The sequence below is a fragment of the Equus caballus genome, chromosome 1 (assembly GCF_041296265.1).
Source record: "Equus caballus isolate H_3958 breed thoroughbred chromosome 1, TB-T2T, whole genome shotgun sequence".
Classification (NCBI taxonomy): domain Eukaryota; kingdom Metazoa; phylum Chordata; class Mammalia; order Perissodactyla; family Equidae; genus Equus; species Equus caballus.
This window is the reverse complement of record NC_091684.1, coordinates 83120562-83144086: the sequence shown is the minus strand read 5'-3', so window position 1 is coordinate 83144086 and position 23525 is coordinate 83120562. Positions and strand designations below refer to the sequence as shown.

At 38.1% G+C, this 23525-nt stretch overlaps 1 protein-coding gene across 14 annotated transcripts; it reads left to right on the top strand.

The window, feature by feature from the left end:
* Positions 1-407: 407 nt before the first annotated feature.
* Positions 408-22160, top strand: ZNF248 (zinc finger protein 248). Of its 14 annotated transcripts, XR_011423583.1 has the most exons (10): positions 421-521; positions 1306-1369; positions 1912-1957; positions 2101-2202; positions 2302-2343; positions 10120-10246; positions 10513-10608; positions 15328-16398; positions 17163-17244; positions 17674-22160. XR_011423583.1 is itself a non-coding variant. In XM_070228576.1 (9 exons), the coding sequence occupies exons 5-9, from the start codon at positions 2329-2331 to the stop codon at positions 17177-17179; spliced, it is 1326 nt and encodes a 441-aa protein (XP_070084677.1). In that variant the 5' UTR covers positions 421-521; positions 1306-1369; positions 1912-1957; positions 2101-2202; positions 2302-2328; the 3' UTR covers positions 17180-19777. The 14 variants fall into 14 exon arrangements, 10 of the variants coding, with proteins under 10 accessions (XP_070084672.1, XP_070084676.1, XP_070084671.1 ...); XR_011423582.1 differs by lacking the exon at positions 1912-1957 and having other exon boundaries at positions 410-521; XM_070228576.1 differs by having other exon boundaries at positions 17163-19777.
* Positions 22161-23525: the final 1365 nt, after the last annotated feature.

Sequence of the window (23525 nt, the reverse complement as noted above, 5' to 3'; positions counted from 1 at the left end):
CACACCTTTCCTTCTCTCGGTCTGTGTCCAAACGGCACACTGCTTTGATGCACACCTCCAGGGCACAGATAGAAACCTGGCTCCAGGCAGCAGGAGTATCTCAGTAATCTCGTAACGCAGTAAACCAGGCAGAAACTCCCCAGCTGATTTCTAAAGGAGTAGACACGGTGTACAGTGGGAAAGAGAATCTTGAAAAATGTACAGGTACTAAACAATTTATGTGCCAGACACCGTCCTAAGTGCTTTTACAATGTAAACACCTTTAATCTTTATAAAACTATTAGCTAGGTATTACTATTAGCTTACTTTTACAATTTTAGGAGTGAGGCATCGCTTCTAAGCATAAAACCACTTTTCCAGCCCAGGCTGCCAGAAGCCAAGTTCCAGCTCGCCGCCGCCCCCGCCCCCTCCTTCTGCGCATGTGCATCCCCGCCTTCTCCTCCCCTAGTCCTTGCCCGGCCTCCAGCCCCTCGTGGGAAACAATCCCTGGCCTCCCGGTCCACTCGGCAAGGGAGCTGCGGGTGAGCCCCGGAGGGTGGGGGCGAAGGCAGAGGGGGCCTTGCGCAGCTCGGGGGTCTGGTGGGGGCGGTGGTGCCCGGTGGTGGGTAGGAGCCCCGCGGACACTGGCCGGATCCCTGGCGTCTGCAGCGCCTGCAGAGTTGAAGGGACGGCGAGCGAGGGCGCCTGTGTCTAAAGGGGCCGAGGGCCGGCGTGGGAACCTGGGCTCTCGGGCTTGCTGCGCCCGCAGGTGTCCCGCCCCTGCCCTGAGCTGGCGGCGCTGTCGGGTGGTCCCGAGTGGGGAGTGCGCGTGCGTGACGTGTGCGCTGGTCCCACGGGCGTGCGGTGGGGGTGGGGAAGAGCGAATGCGCGTGCGCGACTTGCGCGCGTTTGGCGTAGTGACGTGTGCGCCTGCGTTTTTTGTGCGCTGTGCTTAGGAAGCGAGGTGGCTGGGGACCGGTGTCGGGGAGAAGGAGTGCGCCAGGCGGGGGGGCGGATATAAATGAATTGTTCCCAATTAGCCGACGTGAGACTCGGTTTCCTTATCTGTAAAATGCGGGTCTGAAGAATATTTGCCGCGTTGTGTTAGCTGCTGTTGTATTATTTGTTAGGTGTGTAATAACTGCGGCCGGGGCTTGGCCAAGTCTCTAGGGCCCGCGTTCCTCAGTTAACTCATTCGTGAATAACGGAGGAGGGTAGGGGCTGGACTAGCTAGCCTAAGCTTTCCTGGCCCTAACGTTACCCAGATACCAGGTTATTCTTTATTATGTATTCATTTGTTATTTGTTATGTATAATCACGACACAGTATCCTGAAGCCATCGAAGGCTGTGTGACGGTGGAAGGTCTGGGACAAATTTAAGAAGAGCGAGGTGAGCTGGAGCTGAGACGGGTGGGCTCGCAGGCTACACAGGAAATGTCACCTCTCTGGAGAGTTTGTGAGGGCATGGTCGGGGATGAAAGGCTCACCAGCCATAGCTTAAGGAATTCTGTCCTTACCCCTCCCTAAACAACTGCTACTCCCCTCGTTCTTCCTCCCCTCTTTCCCGAGGTGAGCTGCCCTCAGACAGTGTCCCATTGTTGATGGCATTTAGAGGGATGCTGAGGTTCCCGCTCTCCCGGCCTTATAGCCGCACAGGATGGTAGTGCAGGCAGGTCCTTTTTGAGTTAGACGTTTTGACCTTATTTGAAAGATTAAAAAAATTGAGTCTGAGAAGGTGAAGGCTGACACAATTTGTTAATGGCAGAACCAAGATTAAAAGTCAAGTCTGCAGATTGCTAGGCTACTGCCCATTTTGTCACTGTTAGGTCAAAGTTAGTTTCTTATTAAAAGAGCCTTTTGAAAATTGTAAGCAGGTTAGAACAAACATTTCAAAAAATGTATCTTCTTAAACACCCCCATCCCTTTTTTCAGAGGTTTCTTGGATTATCTGACCTCATGGGATTAATGGTGTTACCAGGTAAATAGATAAACAAGTTGGCTTGAGGGCTTTTTTTCCCAACCCTGCAACGTAAGGTTGACAAATCCATAGTGTTTCCTCCTCTAGATTACTGTTATATGTTAAACTCATCTTCTCATGTTTTTAATTTTTCTGTGTCACAGAACCTAAATTGGTAATAAATCAATAAGAAACAAATGTTTACATTCACTCAGTGAAAAGTATCATGTCTAAACTCAACATATATCGGAGCCACACATGGACATGTAAGTATCTTGTGTGTGGAGCTGTGTAGGCAGGTGAATCCAGGAACTGCAAGGCCGGCCAAGTTCTCCTGACTTCCTTCTTCCTTCCTTCTCCCTCAGCTCTCCCGCCTCTGCTAAGAGCAGAAAATGAACGAATCCCAGGTGAGTTTTTTGTTTATTTGTTTCCAATTTATTTTAAAGTGAGTTTTCTTAAGTTTATAGGGATTTGTATTTTTGAAGTGAAAAAGTAGAAATTGGCAAAAATTTACATTAAGGGAAATGTAGTGAGAGTTACAAGTCCAAAGTAGGGCAGTTGGCAAAATTAGATGCAGGATTTTTAATTTTACAGATTTATACAAGTTATTATAAAATTTTCTTTGATCTTCCTAATAATAACACTGAAATAAATACAATATAGTGCCTATAGTCATTTCGTGGTGGAAACAGCACAGTGCCAAAGCAGAACTCAGTGCACATACTTTTCAGGGGACCAAACAGTGACGTTTGAGTAGATAGCTCTCTCATGGTCCTACTTGATCCAGGAAAAAAACCTTGAAGATCTGGCAGAATGGAACGACTGCATGTCCTAAAAATAACTCTCCATAAATGCTTGTTTGTATTTCTAGCTTGAGGAGCAGACAGTTCTGGCTTTTGTTTCTGCATTTCTCATTTACATTTCAGCCTAATGAATGTAGTCTTGCTCCTTTACCACCGCTCACCTGAATCCCTTCCAGAAAAGTCTTTGTCTTACTTGACCCTTCTGCAGCATTTGATACTATTTTCCATATTCTCTTTGTTTTGAGTCTTTTCTGTTGTCTATGACACCACATCAATTGTGGATGTTCCATAGTTTATTAAACTAATTATTACCTATTTCCAGCCTTTTGCTACTACAAACCATGTTTTAATGAATAACCTTGAACATATAGGTTTATTCTATCAGATAAATTCCCGGAAGTGAGATTGCCAGGTTCAAGGGTGAATACAATTGATAAACTTGATCAGTTTGGTGGGGTTATAGTATCATTTTGTATTCCCATTCCCACTGCATGAGAGTGTGTGTTTTTTCACAGCTTCTCCCATGGATGTATGTGGTTTAACTTTTGGATTTTTGGCAGCTTATAGGTAAAAAGTGGAATTTTATGTAGTTTGCATCTGCAATTTTCTTAACCCTGAGTGAGGTTGAATATTTTTTTCATGTATCTACAAGGTGTCTTTATTTGTATTTCTGTAAACTTTCTGTTCCTATTTTTTGCTCATTTTGCTGTTAGGTTTCTGGCTTTATTATTTTTTTTCCCCATGTATAGTTAGCTCTTTATATAGCAGGGATACGAATGCTTGTCTATTTTATGAGTTACAAACTATTGTTTTCTGGTATATCGTTTGTCTTTTGATGACTGTTCGTGGTGTTTTTCTCCCATCCAGGTATCCTGTTTCAGGATGCCACATTTCATTTAGTTGTTATATTTCCTTAGGCTTCCCTTGGCTGTGACAATTTCTTAGACTTTCCTTGTTTTTGATGACGTTAACAGTTTTGAGGAGTACAAAACAAGTGTTTTGTAAAATGTCCCTTAATTGCGATTTGTCTGCTGTTTTTCTCATGATTAGACTGGGGTTATGAGTTTCTTGGAGGAAGACCACAGAAGTAAAGTGTCATTTTGTCTCATCGTATCAAAGGAAAATGCTCTCAGCATGATTTATCACATTTGATGTATCGCTGAAGTCGTGTGGTCGTTTCTCCACTGTAAAGTTACTCTTTTTTCCTCTGCTTTCATACTATACTCTGGCAGGAAGTGGGGAGTTATGCTGCACCTCCTTCATGATGGAGTATCTACACAAATTATTAGGTATACTGTACAGAAGATTTGTCTGTTCTCTCCCATTTATTAATTTATTCAGTTATTTATTTATATCAGTATGAGCTGATGGTTAGTTATTTTCTACTTTGGTTATAGTCTAACACTACCTTGTTCATTTGTTGCTTAAATTGTTCCAGGTTGCTTATTAAGAGCACTTTTAATTCGTTCCTGTGTCCTTTTGACATACCCCATTATTGTATTTTTGTTTGAGTACCTCTTTACTTTCTGGTACTAGAAGATATTCCAGGTCCATCTTATATATATGCCTTGCTTTAGAATTAGCCATTTTTTCCTGAAGGGCTCAGGTTCCTTTTATTGGAGCATGGTTTTAGAAACCAAGATTGGAGGGCTACATGTGCCTGTTGCTACTGGTGTGTCGTTGCTTGTAGACCATCTCAGCTGACTGAACAAGGAAATATATGTGTATACCAACTCATGTATATATACATATCTATAAATACTTTGGTACATACCCATCAGTATCTGTATTAAGCTAAGCATAATCCACACTGCTGTCTCCTGCTGTAATCATTACCACATGGGACATCCTAGCTTTCTCTCTCCCACTCTAACAATGAGAATCTGGCTACTACCACTATCTGCATTTCATTTACTTAATTATTCAATTTCAGCATGTATAAGTGATTTCAGAGTTGTTAACCCATGGACTCCTGGCTCCTTCCAGTTTTTTGCCACTATGAATTAAGCTGCTAGAAGTATTCGTATGTAGGTTTTTGCTTGGACATAAGTTTTCAAACACATAGGGTGTGAAATTGGTGGATCATGTGTTAAGACTGTGTTTAGCTTTGCAATAAACTGCCAAACTGCTTTACAAAGGTGCTGTATCATTTTGCATTCCTACCAACCACGAACCAGAATTCCTGTTGTTTTGCATCTGGACCTGAAATTGATATTGTCATTCTTTGGATTTATTCTAATGCATCATGGTGTCACGTTTTTGTTTTAATTTGCATTTCCCTAATGACAGATGATGTTGAGCATTTGTTCGTAAGTTTATTTGTTATCCATATATCTTTTGTGACATGTTTGTTAAGATCTTTTGCTCATTTTTCAATTGAGTTATTTTCTTGAGTTTTAAGAGTTCTTTTGTATATTTTGGATGCAGTCTCTTATTAGATATATGTGTTGCAGATATTTTCTCCCAGTCTATGGCTCATCCTTTCATTTTCTTAGAAGTATCTTTTGCAGAACAGAATATTTTATTTTTGATAAACCCTCCTGTGTATTTTTTTTTTCGTGGAATGTGCTTTTTCTGTTGCATGTAAAAAACACATCACCAAATCCAAGATCACATAGATTTCCTATCTTCTGTGGTCTATATTTTATTATAGAAATTTTATCATTTTGCATTTTGGTCTATGATTCATTTTTAGTTAATAGTTGTGTAAGGTGTAAGCTTTTTGTCTAGGTTCTTTTTTTTGCATGGATATCCAGTTGTTCAAGCACCATTTGTTGAAAGATTATCTTTTCTCCATTTAATGCCTTTGTGCTTTTGTCAAAAGTCAGTTGACTGTATTTCGGTGGATCTATTCCTGGACCCTCTATTCTGTTCCATTGATCTATGTGTGTCTTTCACCATTAACACACTGTCTTGATTACTTGTAGCTTTATAGTAAGACTTGAAATCAGGTAATGTGAATCCTCTTTTTTCTTCCACATTATGTTGGCTGTTCTAGGTCCTTTACCTTTCTGTGTAAGTTTGAGAATCATTTTGTCAGTATCTACAAAATAGCTGGGATTTTTATTGGAATTGCATTGAATTTATAGATTAAGTTGGAAAGAATTGACATCTGAACAATATGGATTCTTCTGATTGATAAATATGGAATGTCTCTTCATTTATTTAGATCTTTGATTTCTTCCATCAGTTTTGTGTTTTTCTCTATATCTCTGTAGCATATTGTGTTAGATTTATACTTGAGATTTTTTTCTTTTTGGTGCTGTTGTAAATGGTATTTTATTTTCATTCAAAAATTTGAAATTCCAGTAGTTTATTCTGATATAGTAGTCCCCCCATCCATGGTTTCAGTTACCCATGAACAATAGTGTTGTGAAAATACTAAATGGAAAATTCCAGGAATAAATAATTGGTAAGTTTTAAATTCCATGCTGTTCTGAGTAGTGTGATGAAATCTTGTGCTGTTCTGTTCTGTCCCATCAAGGATGTGAATCATCCCTTTGTCCAGCATATCCACGCTGTATATGCTACCCACCTATTAGTCACTTAGTAGTTGTCTAGGTTATCAGATCGACTGTCCCAGTATTGCAGTGCTTGTGTTCAAGTAACCCTTATTTTACTTAATAATGGTCTCAAAGTGCAAGAGTAGTAATGCTGGCAATTTGGAGATGCCAAAGAGAAGTTAATGTTCTTAATCTCTTACTGTGCCTAATTTATAAATTAAACTTTGGAACATATCTCCCACAGATAAGGGGAGTACTACTGTGTAGGAAAGCAGTTGACTTTTTTATATTGACCTTGTAAGCTATGATGTTGCTATATTTGCATATTACTTCCAGGAGGGGTTTTTTTTGGTAAATTCTTTGGGATTTTTCTACCTAGACAATCATGTTGACTTTGAGTAAAGACAGTTTTATTTTTCCTTTCCGATCGTATACATTTTATTTCTTTTGGTTTTTTTTTTGTTTATTTTATTTTGTTTTTAGTCTTACTGCAGTAGCTAGGACTTCTAGTACAAAACTGAATAAGAGTATTGAGACTGGACATCCTTGCTTTGCTCCTGTGCTTAGGGGAAAGATGTCCAGTCTCTTAACATTAAATATGATGTTAGCTATAGGGTTTTTGCAGATAGTCTTTTATCAAGCTGAGAAAATTCCCTTCTATTCCTAGTTTGCTGAGAGTTTTTTATCATAAATGGCTGTTGGATTTTGTCAAATGCTTTTTCTTCATCAATTGATTTGATCATGTAATTTTTCTTCTTTGGCCTGTTCATGTGCTGTATTAAATTGATTGATTTTTGGGAGCCAGCCCCGTGGCCAAGAGGTTCAGTTCATGCATTCTCCTTTGGTGGCCTGGGGTTCGCTGGTTTGGATCCTGGGCACAGACCCATGCACTGCTTGTCAGGCCATGCTCTGGCAGCATCCCACATAGAAGAACTAGAATGACTGACAACTAGGATATACAGCTATGTACTGGGGCTTTAGGGAGAGGGAAAAAAAGTGAAAGATTGGCAACAGATTTCAGCTCAGGGCTAATCTCCCTCGCCAAAAAAAAAGCATACCTGAAAAAAAAAAAAGATTTTTCTTCAATGGTGACTCAGCCTTCCATACCTGGAATAAATTCTACTTGGTTGTGATTTATAATTCTTTTTATACATTGTCATATTTGATTTGCCAGTATTTGAGGGGCTTTGTATCTGTGTTAATGAGGGATATTGGTCTTTAGTTTTCTCATAATGTCTTTATCTGGTTTTGTTATTAGGGTAATGTTGCCCTCATACGATGAGTTTAAAAGTGTTATTTACTGGAGGAGATTGTGGAGAATTGTTATCTTTTACATAAATGTTGAATAGAATTCACCAGTGATACCACCTGGGCTTGATGCTTTCTGTTTTGGAAGTGTTTGAATTATTAATTCAATTTTTTTTTAACAAATCTAGGTCTATTCACATTATCTGTTTCTCCTTGTGTGATTCTGGTAGCTGTGTCTTTTAAGGAATTTGTCCGTTTCATCTAAGTTATCAATTTTTCAGAAATAAAATTGTTTGTAGTATTCTCTTATTATTCTTTTAATGTCTTCAGGATCAGTCATGTTGACCTATCTTTCATTTCTGAGATTTGCAGTTTGTTTGTTGCTTTTCTTGGTTAGCTGGTCTGGAGGTTTATTAATTTTATTGAACTTTTCAGAGAAGCAGTTTTTGGTTTCATTGATTTTCTCTCTTTTTTTCATGTTTTCAATTTCATCGATTTATTCTGATTTTTTTTTTATTTCCTTTATTTTGCTTGCTTTAGGCTTAATTTGCATTTTTCTCTAGTTTACCAAGATGGAAGCTTAGGTTACTGATTTTAAATCTTTCTTTTCTAATGTATACATTTGATGCTATACATTTCCTTCTATGCACTGCTTTCACTACATCCTACAAATTTTGGTAAGTGGTATTTTCATTTTTATTTCATTTAAAATATTTTTTAAAATTTCTGGGACATCTCCTTTGACCTGTAACTTATTTCCAAGAGTGCTGTTTAATTTTCAAGTATTTGGTGGATTTTCCAGCTGTCTCTTGCTTACTGATTTCCATTTAATTCCACTGTGGTCTGAGAACATATTTTGTATGATGGCTTTTGTTTTAAATTTAGGAAGGTGTGTTTTGTGGCCTACATGATGGTCTGTTTTGGTGAATGTTCCATGTGAGCTAGAATAGAATGACAGAATGTGTATTGTATTTATTTTGGATGGAGTATTCTATAAATGTTAGATCATGTTGATTGATAGTACTGTTCAGGTCATCTATATACTTTCTGATTTTCTGTCTGCTTGGTCTCTCAAGACTGACAGAGGGGTGTTGAAGTCTCCACCCATGATTATAGATTTGTCATTTTCTCCTTTCAGTTCCATCAGTTTTTGCCATATGTGTTTTGATACTCTTTTGTTAGATGTATACATATTTCAGATTGTATCTCCTTTCTCTAAAGGATTTTGAATCCACCTAATGAGTTCTTAATTTCAGATATTGTATTTTTCAACTCTAGAATGCCCAATTTCTGCCCATGAGTGTACATATATGTATACACACATGCATCAGAAGTCCCCAAGACCATCTCCAGGTTCAATGATTCACTAGGATAACTCAGCATGTAGTTGTACTTATAGCTATGACTCATTAAAGTGAAAGGATACAAAGCACAATCAGCAAAGGGAAAAGGCACGTGGGGCATAGCCCAGAGGAAACCAAGTGCAAGCTTCTAAGTGTCTTCTCCCAGGACACACTGAAGTCCTCTTGCAATGAGATGTGACAACAAGTGTAAAATGTCTGCCAGGGAAGCTCAGAAGACACTCAGAACTCAGTTATCATCAGGGGCTAGTCACATAGGTACTTTCTATTTAGCACATAAAATTTCAGACTCCCAAAGGAATGCATGTGTGCAGCATAAACCATATTGTTTACACAAATAGTTTAGGCTCAGTGAAGCATTCTTATCGGGGAATGGTGAGAACCCTCCTGACATCCAAGGTCCCAGATGCCAGCCAAGGGACACCCTTGTAGCAGACCTTTCAAAGGATCGCAGTCTCATAGCTACTCTGTTAATTCTTTTCTGGACAACACACATACCATATATCTGTTGAACTTCTCCCATCTTTTCATTTATTTTGTTTATGTTTTCCTCTGTTTTATTGAACATATTAATTATAATTCATTTGAAGTTCTTGTTTAATTCCAATATCTGGGTCCCCTATGGGTCCGCTTTTATTTTCTATTTTATTCTTAGTTCCTGTCTCTTCACATAACATGAAGTTTTTTATTGGATGCCAAACATTGTATTTAACAAAAAAAAAATTGGTAGAGCCTGCAGAAAATGATCTCTTTTAGCAGAGAGAAGTCATCTTTTTCTCTGGTGGGCAGGTAGTTTAATTAGTCGTGAGCTGAGCTTGGTCAGGGCCTGCACCATATTCATTTTAATCTCGCTATTCAGTTTAACAACTGAAAGTTTTACTTCCTCAGTGGAAGATAACATGAAAGAACTAACTTTTCATTGGTAACCCCAGTCTGCTTTGTGCATACTGCTAGCTCCTGCAATGTCTAATATAATAAATGTTAATGTATATGTCTCCTTACCAGGTCGTAAACCCTTTGAGAACAGGAACTGTTACTTGTTTGTTTGTTTTCGTCAGTAAGTATTAGCAGCTACTAGGACAGTTCCAGGCCCTTAGTGTAAACTTAATTTGTACAAGATATTTCTTTTATCTTAGATAGTATAGCACAAAAGAAGGCAATCTTATATGTCAATTTTTAGTAAACTCTAAATAGATTAGTTCTTTTAAATCTTTTCCACATCATACAGTTCTGACAGCTTTATATAGAAAAGGAATATACCGTTACAGGAACAAGTGTCTTTCAAAGATGTATGTGTGGACTTCACCCAGGAAGAGTGGTATTTGCTGGATCCAGCTCAGAAGATTTTATACAGAGATGTGATCTTGGAAAATTACAGCCACCTTCTCTCAGTAGGTAAGAATTTTTTTCCGTATGATCACCAGTAGCATGCATTTCTTAGTCGATGAAACATGAACTCCCTGTGGAATTTTCTGATTTGAAGCTTGAGATTAAAGGCTCTGATATGACCGATCCCTTTTGGCCACCATAAAGAAATATGTTCTTTTTCAGGGATTGGTTCATTTGGGCACCTCCTTTGGACAGGTCCTGAAGCTATACCTTTCTTCCCCGTCATTTTTTCAGAATCCCCAAAGCCAGGCTGTATTATTTTCTCTTAACAGGGTATTGCATTACTAAGCCAGAAGTGATCTTCAAGATAGAGCAAGGAGAAGAGCCCTGGATATTAGAGGAAGGATTCCCAGGCCATTCTCACCCAGGTGAGTTAGTGAGTTCACAGGCAGATGGAAACCAGAGGAAATGAGATCTCAGGCCATTGGTTTAGGGTTTATCACCTTTGAAATATTTCTCAGAAATTTTTTTTTTAGCCCCAGACCTTTAGAAGTGACTAAGGACAGTTGACTCACATCCCTCCATTACCTTAATCACATTCCTCTATGTCACTTTTACTCATAAATGCTTTCCTTTGTTCTTTGACATTTTAGAGTGATTTACCTATACCCATAATTCAAACTCAGTTGGCTTCATCTTAGATAGTTTTTCTTGGTTAATTTCTCTTTTAAAATTGTACACCTTCCCTCTGTTGTCTTTGGATACCTTTTGTTAGCTGGTATGTATTCATGCAATAATTCCAGATATTCATTTAACAAATATATGATGAACACTCACTATGACCCAGTTATGTTTTTAGGTAAGTAAAAGAATAATATTGCTGTTATCATACAGTGTGTATTACAATGAGGGACAAAGAGCAAATGTGTGTTTGCATATGTGTGTGTGTATGTAGATATATGTGCATGTATAACACACACAATGTTGGGTGGTAGTAAGTACTGTTTAGGTAGTAAGTACTGTTAAAGCAGTGGAAAGGGGGAAAGAGAATGATGGCATGTGCTATTTGGTGAGGAAGTCAGAGGAGACCTTTTTAATGAGGTCCACAGTAGAGATGAGACTAATAGAGTGTGAGCTTTGTGGACTGTGAGTATTCCAGGCAGAGGGAACATCAGGTGCTGAACTTCTCAGACAGTGTGTTCTTAGAGCATTTGAAGAATAGCAAGGATGTCAGTGTGGCTGGAGGCGAGTGGGTATGGGGGAGATTGGTACAAGATAATGTCATAGGAAGTAACATGGACCATGAGTGGATACGTTAATTTTGAGTGATGTGAGAAATCCTTGGGTTTTTTTGAGTAAATGTAGATCAAATTAAGTTATCAAATCTGATTTACAGTTTAAAAAGGGTCTCTCTGAGTTCTTTGCAGTGAATACACTGTAGTGGATAGGTGGTGTTTAGGCATGAGCAAGGAAGGAATACCAGTTAGGAGACTATTATGTACTCCAAAGGAGAGAGGATAGTGGCTAAGGCTATGTGAGAAGGGCTGAAAAGCGGTATGTTTGTAAATATCTTGAAGATGAGACCAAGAGGATTTGCTGTGAATTAGATATAGAGTGTGAGAGAAAGGGAGGAGTCAAGCATGAGCCCAATGGTTTGTCTCAAGCAGCTGGATAAATTAGGGTGCCATTTACTGAGAGAGAGAAAATTAGGGAGGAAACATTATAGGGGAGTTATTACAAATTTAAATTTGGACATGCGAAGTTGGAGATAACTGTTAGTCTGTGTATTGAATAGGAGGTTGGATATATACAAGTATGAGGTACAGGGTTGAGGTCAGAACTAGAGGTATCTGTTTGAAAGCCATCAGCTCTAGGTGCTAAAGGCATGGGGCTAGAGGAGATCTTCTGATCAGAGGTTGGCAGACTTTTTTGTAAAAGACTAGATAGTAAATATTTTGGGCTTAGTCGACCACATGTGGTCTTGGTGATGGTGGTTGTTGCTGCTGCTGCTCCTCTTACCTCTTTCTCCTCCTCCTCTTTCTTCTTCCTCCTCACTCTTCCCTGCTCCCTCTTCCATCTTTTTCCCTCTAAAGACATAAAAAACATTTTTAGTTCAAGGACCATTACCTTGCAGTCATAGTTTGCTGACCCCTTTTCTAGAGAGTGGTTGTTTGTGAAAGATGTAGTCCTGGGACAATACCACTTTTACAAGGTGTGTAAATCCATTATATCTTATCATTAGAGGAGATGGAGAAGGAAGAATCTGAGTGACATGCAGGCCAGAGAGCCTGGTTTCCCAAGAGTCAAATAAGGAACATTCTGCCATCCTGTAGCCTTAAATGGCAACCATAGGGTCACTGTACTAAACCTGTTATCCCCTTTAACTAGTCTCTTCATACTCCTGTTGTTTTCCTTTCGAAACCTTCTTCTGCATCTCTTCATTTTCTCACTTTTCACTGATATCACTCAAAACCAGAACCGTGTCTGTGTTCTCTCATTCCTGGCTTGATCTAATTCATAATTGGCTCTTATTTTTTTACCTACAGCATCTAATTTATCTTGCACTGTCCTGACAGAATTGCTCCTTAATAAATGAAACTAAAGTCTCCTTTTGTTGGCTGTGGTCCTGTTCTACCTATCTCAACTTTTCTTTCTGCTCTTTAGATTTTACACTAAACCCCGTACTATCTTAGATCTTAAAGTTCACTTATAAATGCTTTGTCTTTTATCTACAACACTCTTTATTATTTACTTTGCTTTTTCAGGTACTTTAATTAGTATTGTGCATGTAAAGTGTTTAGACCTCATATGGTACACATAGTAATGGCTTGAATGTTACTGTTTCACTTACTTTAAATTAAAGCTTGATTTTTTGCTGTAACTTAAATAGTCCATCTTTTATGACCCTACCCCACTAGTAGCTGTATCCCAAAAAACTCAGACCTGATCATATGACTGTTGCTTAGGATTTCCTTCCTTACTGAGATTTTGTTTTCCCAAAGAGAAGGCCCTTTCTTAATTTTCCTAATTCTGATATTTTAATAATTATTTTGTTGAGTAACTATGGAGACAACTTTAGATCATTCTTTTTCATCCATTCAGAAAACATTCTGTAGTACTTTTCCTAAATGCATGTTCCCATATATTTCTCATGTATTACAGCTTATCAGGTACAGGTTGGAAATTATTCATATGCATATTGTCTTTTAAGAATCATGAATGTACTGTCTCAGTGAGGTCAGAGGAAACAGGATTTTGGTATCACCTGCCAAAAGCCGGACTGTGGTCATGACAAAGGGTGTAGCATTAGCAATGGATTTATTTTACATTACAGTGAATTATACTGACACCAACTTCTTCTAAAGGCAGCAAGTGGAAGCTGAAAATGGTAGGGATGTTGTAGGGTTTGTTGGCTTTTGTCCTTTTATTACTATTTTTGTGGTTTATTGTTTTAAATTAAAGAAGGTAGCGTTTCCTGAAGGAGGTCCAGGTCCCAAGGAGAGCCAAGACTGGAGTGCAGCTAGTTGAGTGAAAGCCCTGTTGTTTGGAATGAGCACTTTGTGAGAGACCCTGCTACGGCTGCACAGAGATATTTTTAATGGACTTGTGGAATGGTGGTTTGAACACTTAGTGTGAATCCGGTTGGTATAAAGTTTTTGTTTTGATTTGTTTTTGCCAGGATAATAACTATTATCTGTTGGTCCTTAGAGTGGGCTTAGGACTATCATAGATTGTTTTTTAAACATGTGATTAATGTTACATTGGGTAGCAACAGTGAAGTATAGCCAAGATTTTTATGATGACGTTTACTGAAGGTCTCAGAACCATATAGAGAAATGTGATCCACGCAAGTAAGTAAAAGCCACAGATGAGGCTAGATATAAAAGCAGAAAACCTTGATATAAAAGATAAGCCTAGATATAAAAGCAGACTTAGAGATCAGCATTGCCTCAGAATCAAAATCCTTTTGGGGAAAAGTAAGCTAGCAGATGGAAGGGAAGAAACATATGGTTTGATGGTCAGGACAAATTCATTAACAGCTGTGAGAAGACAAATGAACCTGGTCCTTTTGCAGAGATAGCCTGCCCCTCATCTATTTTGTGTTTCCTGTTGGACATTTGTGTTATTGTGAATCACAGCTGGATGGAGAGTTGGCGTGTGAGATAAAGCAATGTCCCTTAAAACATGAGGAAATAGGTGCTTTCAGAAATTTATTTTGATGTTGATATATCAAATTGGAAAAAGAAGAAATGCCAACTTGCATATTAGTGAGGATCCTACCACAGTAATCAAGCTGTGAGAAGATAAGGACATAAACCGTGATCTGCCTCTGCCAAACCGAATTCTTCCTCTAATATGCTTCTCAAACAGTTTTCCTTTTTAAAAGAACTCCCTTGTTGAACTCATGCAGTTCTCTGAGTTTCCCGTTCCCTCCAAGAGCAACTCTCAGAAAATCCCCATCTCTTGCTCACTATGTCTTGAGTTTATTTTACCTTCTTTAGCCTGCCTCTATTACAACATTTTAAAAGATAATTATTCCTTGGGAAATAAATTAAAGGAAAAACTAGATCCTAGGGTATAGGACTATTCTGTTGAACCTGAGGAAGTTAGTGTTTTCAGAACTTCAGTTTGGTGTTGATGCGTAGAGTGGAAGCCTGTACTGTAGGAGGAACCCTCCCGCAGTAATCAGTATGTGAGGGAATTAGGACTGAATGTTGTTCTGTCTCCCGCAAACGTAGTTCATCCTCTCAAAGCCCTTGCCTAGTACTCTTCGCTGTCACTTTATCCAGTGTTTAATGTCTCTGGCTCACCCCATCCTCTTGAGTTTCCCTATTTCTGAATCAGCCACTCACCAGTTCCCTGTGCTCTGAATTTTATTTTACCTTTTCTCTGTCCAGTTTTGAAGGTTATATTTGTAAAGTGTTAAATGTCATTGCCAGTTTCCTTTCTCTGCTTCCACTGCAGCATGTATTTATTTTGCACTCAAACCAGAAGGGTAAAGGAAATGTATAGTTGGATTTAGTTCATACAAGGAATCTGAGCCTAAAACAAAAGAATTGACTATATAATAGGACATTTGTGTAAAAGTCCAATTCCATTAAAAATGTACTAGGTTCATAAGATGTGGTTATTTTTCTCATTTCTAGAAGACTGGAAAGTTGATGACCTGATAGAGAGCAGCCAGGAAAATCAAGATGAACATTTTTGGCAACTTGCTTTCACCACCAACAAAACATTAAGTACAGATAGTGGTGATAGAGTAAGGAAAACTTTCAATCTGAGTACAGACTCTGTTCCTTCAAGAAATTTTCCACATAAGATATGTGACTCATGTGAAATGAGTTTGAAAAATATTTCAGGCTTAATTATTAGTAGAAAGAACTATTCTGGAAAGAAGCCTGAAGAGTTTAATGTATGTGAGAAGTTGCATCTTGATATTAGGCATGAGAAAACTCCTAATGGAGGGAAATCTTACAAATATAATCAAAAAAGGAATGTCCTCAGTCATAGCCAGGCTCTCTCTCAGTCAATTTTTCACCAGCCTTTTGAGTATAATGAAAATGGACAAGGCTTCCATGAGGAGGCAGCCTTTTTCACAAACAAGAGAACTCAGGTAGGAGAGACACTGTGTAAATATAATGAGTGTGGAAGAACCTTCATCCAAAGTTTAAAGCTCAATTTGTCTCAGAGAACTCATTTGGAAATGGAGCCATGTGAATGCAGTATTTGTGGGAAGTCTTTCCATACGGATTTAAGATTGGGACATCAGAGAGCTCTTACAGGGGAGAATCCTTATGAATATAATGAATATGGGCAAATCTTCTGTGACAATTCAACTTTCATTATCCATCAGGGAACTTACACAAGAAAGATTCCCCATGAATATAAAGTAAGTCAGAAAATGTGGGAGAAGTCAGCCCTCTTTAAACATCAGGTAGTTCACATGAGGGAAAAACCTTATGAGCATAATGAAAATGGAAATAATTTCAACAAGAAGTCACCTCTCACCCAGCTTCGAAGAGGTCACTCAGGAGAAAAAACCTTCGAATGTGGTGAATGTGGGAAAACATTCTGGGAGAAGTCAAACCTTACTCAGCATCAGAGAACACACACAGGAGAGAAACCCTATGAATGTACTGAATGTGGGAAAGCCTTTTGTCAGAAACCACATCTTACCAACCATCAGCGAACACATACAGGAGAAAAACCCTATGAATGTAAGCAATGTGGAAAAACGTTCTGTGTGAAGTCAAACCTCACTGAACATCAGAGAACACATACAGGGGAGAAACCTTATGAATGTAATGCATGTGGAAAATCCTTCTGCCACAGGTCAGCCCTAACTGTACATCAGAGAACACACACAGGCGAGAAACCCTTTATATGTCATGAATGTGGGAAATCCTTCTGTGTGAAGTCCAACCTCATTGTACATCAAAGAACTCACACAGGGGAGAAACCCTATAAATGTAATGAGTGTGGGAAAACCTTCTGTGAGAAATCAGCTCTCACTAAACATCAAAGAACTCACACAGGGGAGAAACCCTATGAGTGTAATGGATGTGGGAAAACCTTTAGTCAGAGGTCAGTACTCACTAAACATCAGAGAATTCACACAAGGGTGAAAGCTCTTTCAACATCCTGAATGTTCAGAAGCCTTCATCCACCCTTTCTAATTTGTTGTACATAGTTTTAGAAAATGAGATTAATGAAACCCAAAGAATGCCACAAGTGACTAGAAAGTGACATCTCATTGTACTTCAGATAATTAATACTAGAGTAAAACCTTATTAATGTTTTGAATATGTGAAAGCTTTCAAGAAAAATTAAAACTTTTCATCAGAAAATTTGTGCTGAGGGGAAATTTATTCATTTAAGTCATGTGGTAAAAATCTTTAGGATTTATGTTGTATAGTGGATGTGATGCCAAAATTTTATTGTAAATATAATGGATAATATTCATTTATACCCATATTCACAGTGGAATCTGAAGCTTAAAAAAGGTTGAATGGCAACAGCATTAAACATTTATGTGAAGAGTCCCTGATGTTTGCGGGCCTTATGTGAGTATGCTAATATAACAGAAATTTGAGGTATGCTTGATTTGTATATGGGGGCCCAATATACTTGTGAAGAGAAAATATAAACCCTTAGTTAAGTAACTTTATGGTCTATATTAATATTTCCCAAAATAAATGCCACCAGTGTCTTTATAGGTTGACATAATTATACATGTGTATATATGTATATGTAAATATGTTTATACACATATATCCACACATACAGTGGTGTGCTAGTGTGAGCTCATACTGGCTTGCAAGTACTGCTGATTTTTAAATTTTCAGGAATTTTGTGAGCCAGTTGTTAGAGTCATTATTTAAAAATTATATAAACTTACAATTAAATTATATTAAAAACAAAGGTAATAAATACTCAACAATCATCACTTCATAATTATTTTGTAACGTTTTGCTGTTATCTCTGTTCTTTAGGTTACTTGTATTATGGAACCTGCATGATGAACATGCTGTATAATGGTGTGCCACTGCACATCTCCAACTGAATGTGCCAACCCCACATTCAGTGCCGTCATGTTGATAGCTTGGCTTTACTGGGAGTATTTACACCATGGAAATTGGCAAACTCTACAAATCAGGGTTTTTATTTTCTCAGAGAACCTGTTGTTAAATATTTACAGTAGCACACCACTGTGTATATATGAAAATACATTTGGAAAATTCTAAGTACAAACCACATAGCCCTTCTCCTATTTCCTGACATAAATAAATGGCTATGGCCATAATTACTGAACTGCCTCTTCAGTAAAGAAGCCAAAATATGTTTTTTTGAGGTTTTTAACTACCTCTGCATCAGTCCTCTTCTAAATATCACGAGTCTCTTTATAGTGTGGCCAGTATGTTATTTTACAACCACATCACCTACCTTTTCTCTCACTTTGCTGGCATCTATGAATGAGTATGGCCATTATTACTGAACTACCACTTATATAAAAAAGCCAAAAAATATTCTTGTGAGGTTTTTCAGCTGCCTCTGGGTCAGTCACTAATGTAAATGCGTTAATAATGATATTTATATAAATTTCAGAAATGTTAACATCAGTTATGAACAGTAATACTTACTGCACTCTACAAATAAAAAGTAGTAGTATGTAATGAAATGCCTCTCTCATACTCTTGGTATCTCATTGCTGTATCTATTTAGGCATAATATGTGTAACCTGAGTTGTATGTAACCCAGGAACTATGTATTTCTATTTAATTTAATAGAGTGTCATATACCATCTCTGTCTCCTTTGTCCTGCTCTTACCTGTGCTTCCTTGGAACACATGGATAAGCAGCTCCAAGAGACACTGCCCACCTACCAGACATTCCCTACTTCTTAGGTACTGGGCTCTGTTTTGTCTCTTTGTCCATCCTTCCCCCAGATGATTTAGGGCTAAATTCAGATTAGTCTAAGTTAATTATGAAGATTCTATTCTAAAGATTTTGTTGGGGTGGACATGTGAGCAGTGAAATGTTTGGAAAATATTCTGCAGTGCTTCTGGGAGAGATCTGAGTGATAAAATATTGTCATGACATAAGAAGAGATTGTCTTTCTTCTGCTGGACTTTTTCGTGTCTGTATGTTACAGCAGATTACAGCATGTGGCCCTGAAGGGCTAAAATAGCCTGACGATAACAGTACACTCCTGGCTCAGAGGTGGCATTACTGCCACCACTGCATAGCTCTATCTGGACCTGCTCTCTACTAAGTCTTTGTATTACTGCGTTAACAGTGCTTTCTTATTTATCCTTAGGGCTGTCTGTTATTTAGAGCTGAAAGCATTCCCCCTGAACAGACAAATTCTTTTCTAAGTGTTAATGTTCTATACAGCAATTTTGGAGAAAAATTCTTTTGACAAATTAATATAGGGATGGCTATTTGTATCAGCCATGGTTCTGGTGAAAAACAGAATTCTACTCCAACTAAGAAGATTTTAATGGCAGATTTATTACAGTGGTTTGGGCCAGAAACAAGGAATATTGAAGCAACTAGCATCAATATTGAAGAGACTAGCATCAGCAGGAAGCCATTACCATCCTAAGTCCTAAAGGGGGAAAGGATGGAAACAAGTGTTACCAGAGCCCAATAAGAGCTGCCCTCATGGAGGAGGGGCCACCTCATAGGAGATACTGTGGCACCAAATTGCTGGTGCCTCCCTTTGGAGAATCCAACCAGATCCCATCTACAGGTGAGCCCAGGTGGGCAGAGAAGGTCTGGGTGGAGCCAATGGAGAATAAGCAGCGCAGTGTTTTTTATTCCTGTAAATTCCTGTGTTAAATGCTCAGTATTAGAAATAAAGTTATTCTACTAGTTGAAAGTCATGCTTCTGCTTCATTGTGCTTTTGTATTGTCATAAGTAAATTCCTTTTGGAACTGAGCACTGTGGCAGGTATGTTTGTCCTTTGATATACATAAAGCAGACATTATGTCAAGTTGCATTTTTCATATGTCCTTCTGTGATGTTTCTTGTTCTATGTGGTGTGAGGTAAGCAGCTCTCTGTTCTTCCAAATAAAGAGCCAGTTGTGTCTGCATTGTTTGATTTATTCACCCTTTTTCTTGTTGGCTCGATATGGCATTTTTATCATGTACTTAAATATTATGTAGTGGCTATTGCTTTTGTCTGCTCAGTGTACCTTTTCTATGTTCTTCTAGTAATATATCCCATCCTTATGAGCACAGAGTTGGCATCTGCCTGGCCCCACATTTGAATTCATCCAGGAATAATGCTTTGTCACAAAATAGGCCCATGAGAACCATCCTAGAATATTTTTATTGAGAAGTCACCATGACCAGAGAGTTGTATCCCTTGTTGCTGCCAGTAGCTATATCAAGAAAATTTATCTTCAAGGGAGAATATGATGGTGATAAGTGTCATAAGGAAAATAAAAATAGGGAAAGTTGTCAGAAGGATGGTTTGATTTTAGATAGTGTGGAGAAGGAAAGACCTCACTGGGAAGGCTACAATGAAGAGAACGAGACATTTGGATTTCTGGAGGAAGAGTGTGTGTGTGTCTGTAATACTTACACATGTATAACCAACAATTTTATATATCTGTGATTTCATTTCATGAAACAGTATCCTAATTAATCGTAATGTACTATGATGTTTTATTTTTTTATTGTCCTACATTCAAGAAATACTTGTTCCCATATACTAAGCTGATTTCACAAGTAACAAATGGGTCAGAGCTTGAAAACCATCGCTCAAGTGTGTAAAAGCATGAGAGGAATTGCGGGGTCATCGGTATGGCTTTCTGAAATGATTAAGCAGTTGACACTCCCAGTGCCTCGAAATTGTTTTCTGATAAACTCCCAATAATCCATTTCTTTGGAATTGGGCCCATTTTCTGTCCCCAACTTGGCCTCCCTTGCCTGGTGTGCCCTACCACTTTATATCCAGCCTGTAGTTGGCAGGGAAAGGTGGAGCCATAGCCTTTGGGAGGGTTCAAACCATGAGTATCCTAGATGCCCCCACTCACTACCCCTGCTTGTTGCCTCCCAGTCAGAGGTTGCAGCTGTAGCTGTCGCGGACCTACCGCTCTTTCTCTCTTTTTCTGGGGAAGGCTTATTGAATTGCTGTTTCCACTGAATCTCCATCTGCCACCCAGTGACTGGACACTGCACAATCTCAGCCTCCTTCCTTTTATCTGAGGAACTAAGCCTCCGTTTTCCCAGCCTGCCCCTCCTCTCAGACCTTACATCCCCAGGCTTCTCTTTCAGATAATGAGGAGCTGTTGTCTATTTTTAGATGCCACTTTTTAAGAACAAGGTCCCCTCAGATACTTGGGGAGGTGGAAAAGTGATGCTTAATATCTTGCATGCCTCCCACCATGTCTGGAGTCTGTAGTTGGGATGATTGATCCTCTCTTGGCTCAGTTTCCTTGTCTGCAAAATGGTAATATCCTCATCTGAAAGAGTAGGCCTTACCTTGAGCTTACTTCCAGTAACACACAGGCCCAAAATTCTCACTTGTCTAACCCCCCTAAAAGAAGCCCAAGTCCTCATAGAATAAGAGGGGAGTTCAGAATTCTTTGAATTCCAGCCCCTAATGAAGGCATGCTCTGCTCTTCTGGGTCTCTGATCACATTCCTTAAAACAGAAAAGGAACTTGGAGACACATGGCAGCCGTGACTGGTGCCCATGGAGGTAGTGGGACTTCCTAAGCCTTCCTGGGACTCTGTGCTCCTGTGCTGATGGTCCCACCGGGACCTATATTGGGAGAAGAGGGTATAAATACTCTATAGAGTATAACAGATGAGAATTCTTCAACCTCTACCCCCAATAGTTACCTCCCGTGAAATAACTCTTGGTTTTTAGTTCAGCATGTATCCTGGGCCTTTTGCCGTGCATTTCAATCCACATATATGTACCTATAGAGAATTTATAATATACTGGAGTCTTATTTTATGGGCATTTGAGTTTTGCAAATGAGAAATACTGTCAAAATATTAATAAAAGTCTTTTATTACATGCAAAATATAAATGCCGTCTCCAAATCATATTTTGTTGCCTGGAATTAGATCATTATAGAGCAGGCATGCTCAGTGATTTTCAAGCTGTATTTGTAAATTGCCACTAAAGAGAAATAAACCATATCATTCTTAATAGCCTGTGCATGCACAAGTATTACTATTTACGGTTTTTGAAGTTTTTCACATGATTCGTGAAGATAGTCTATGTTGTTATAGTTTAAAACATTAAAAAATTTCTGTAAAAGTGTATTCAAGAGTTTTAAAACTGGGAATATTGGTGGCAGTGATGAAAAACATACCTGAACATCAGTAACTTTAGAAGGATAGTCAGATTCCATGGAAGGCTGTGAAGAACTTTAACCCTGAAACACCATGCAGTTTAGTAGGTAATGATGAGAAAATAATAATGCTCAGAAAATATAAATAAAGTGACTTTAATATACCTCAAGAGTCATAGACTTTCTCTGAAATGTGCTCTTTAATTTTACTTATATGGGAAAATTTGTGAAAAAAAATACTGCTCTCTGCTGTTTTCTGAAGGTGGATTGGTGTTTGGGTCAGTTTGGTTTGGCTTCTTATATTTCAGTGTTCTTTTTGGATGCACACACACGTTAAGATAATATATATATATATATTGTAAACTCCATTATTTATTTCACAGTATGTGACTAACATTTTCCATGTTAGTTTTTCTGCCCTTACATGATCATTTTTAATGACTACCTAGAATTCTGTCTTATGGATCAATACCATTTTACCTCTACCCTCTCAATGCTCACTAAGGTGGCTTCCAGTAATTTTTACTATCATAAATAACATTATGGAGGAACACCTCTGAACATACATCTTTCTACACTGGTCCAAGTTTTCTTAGAATTTCTAAAAGTGTAATTTCTGGATTAAAAGGTAAGTTCATTTTCAGTTCTGATGAAATTGACTCCAGAAAGGCTAATTGAATTTCACTCCCATCCAAAGTTTGGAAATGTGGGTTCCTTAAGCCCATTCCCACAGTGGGTTCTGCTCTTTTACAGTTTTTTCCAACTTCATTTATACAACATAATAAAATATTTCTTAAATTGATTTTCTGGAGACATTGAACATTTTAACACTATTTATTGATTGCTCGTCTTCAGTTTCTTTCTTAATGTTGGCTCATGTCCTTAGCCTAATTTTAATTGAGGTGCTCGTCATTTTATAATAGCTGGTCATAAACGATTATTACAACATTTTCTTGGTTTATGTGCTCTTTATAAGAATCTAAATATATTTCTTACCTCATTTTACAATGAGAGCTATACATAATTGCTTTTTTCACTTAATAAATGGTTCATATCAACATGATAACATTTCTTGTTCTTTTGGAGTGTACTCTAAAATTTGCCTATGGGAGGGCTTTTTTTTTTTTTTTTTTTTTGCAGTTCAGATTTCATAAATTTGAACTTTTAAATGATTTTTTGCCTGCAATTGGTGTCATGCATTCTCAACATTAAAATTATGAAATTCTTATGTTTTGAATACTTTGATATTAAGAATCCATCAAAAGAGTATTCCTTGTAATATGTGAGAGAAACATCTACTCTTGTTATGCTGTTTAGAGAGAGAACCAGTTGCCCCAGCACCATTTATTAAATAGGCACATTTTTCTCCACTTCTTTGAAACACCACCATTATCACATATTAAATTCTTACACAATCTTAGGACTTTACATGTTTTTTTTCCTGACTTAGAACTAAAATATTTAACTGTTATAACTATTAAAGACACATCTTCAGTTGAGCTTTAGTCTGCATTTTCACAAAATGGCGC

Excerpts from the sequence above, each read along its gene's own strand:
- ZNF248 (XM_070228571.1), top strand. Across the intron at positions 10,247-10,512 it reads CAGCCACCTTCTCTCAGTAG|GGTATTGCATTACTAAGCCA; the intron begins GTAAGAATTTTT and ends TTCTCTTAACAG. Across the intron at positions 10,609-15,327 it reads CCCAGGCCATTCTCACCCAG|AAGACTGGAAAGTTGATGAC; the intron begins GTGAGTTAGTGA and ends TCTCATTTCTAG.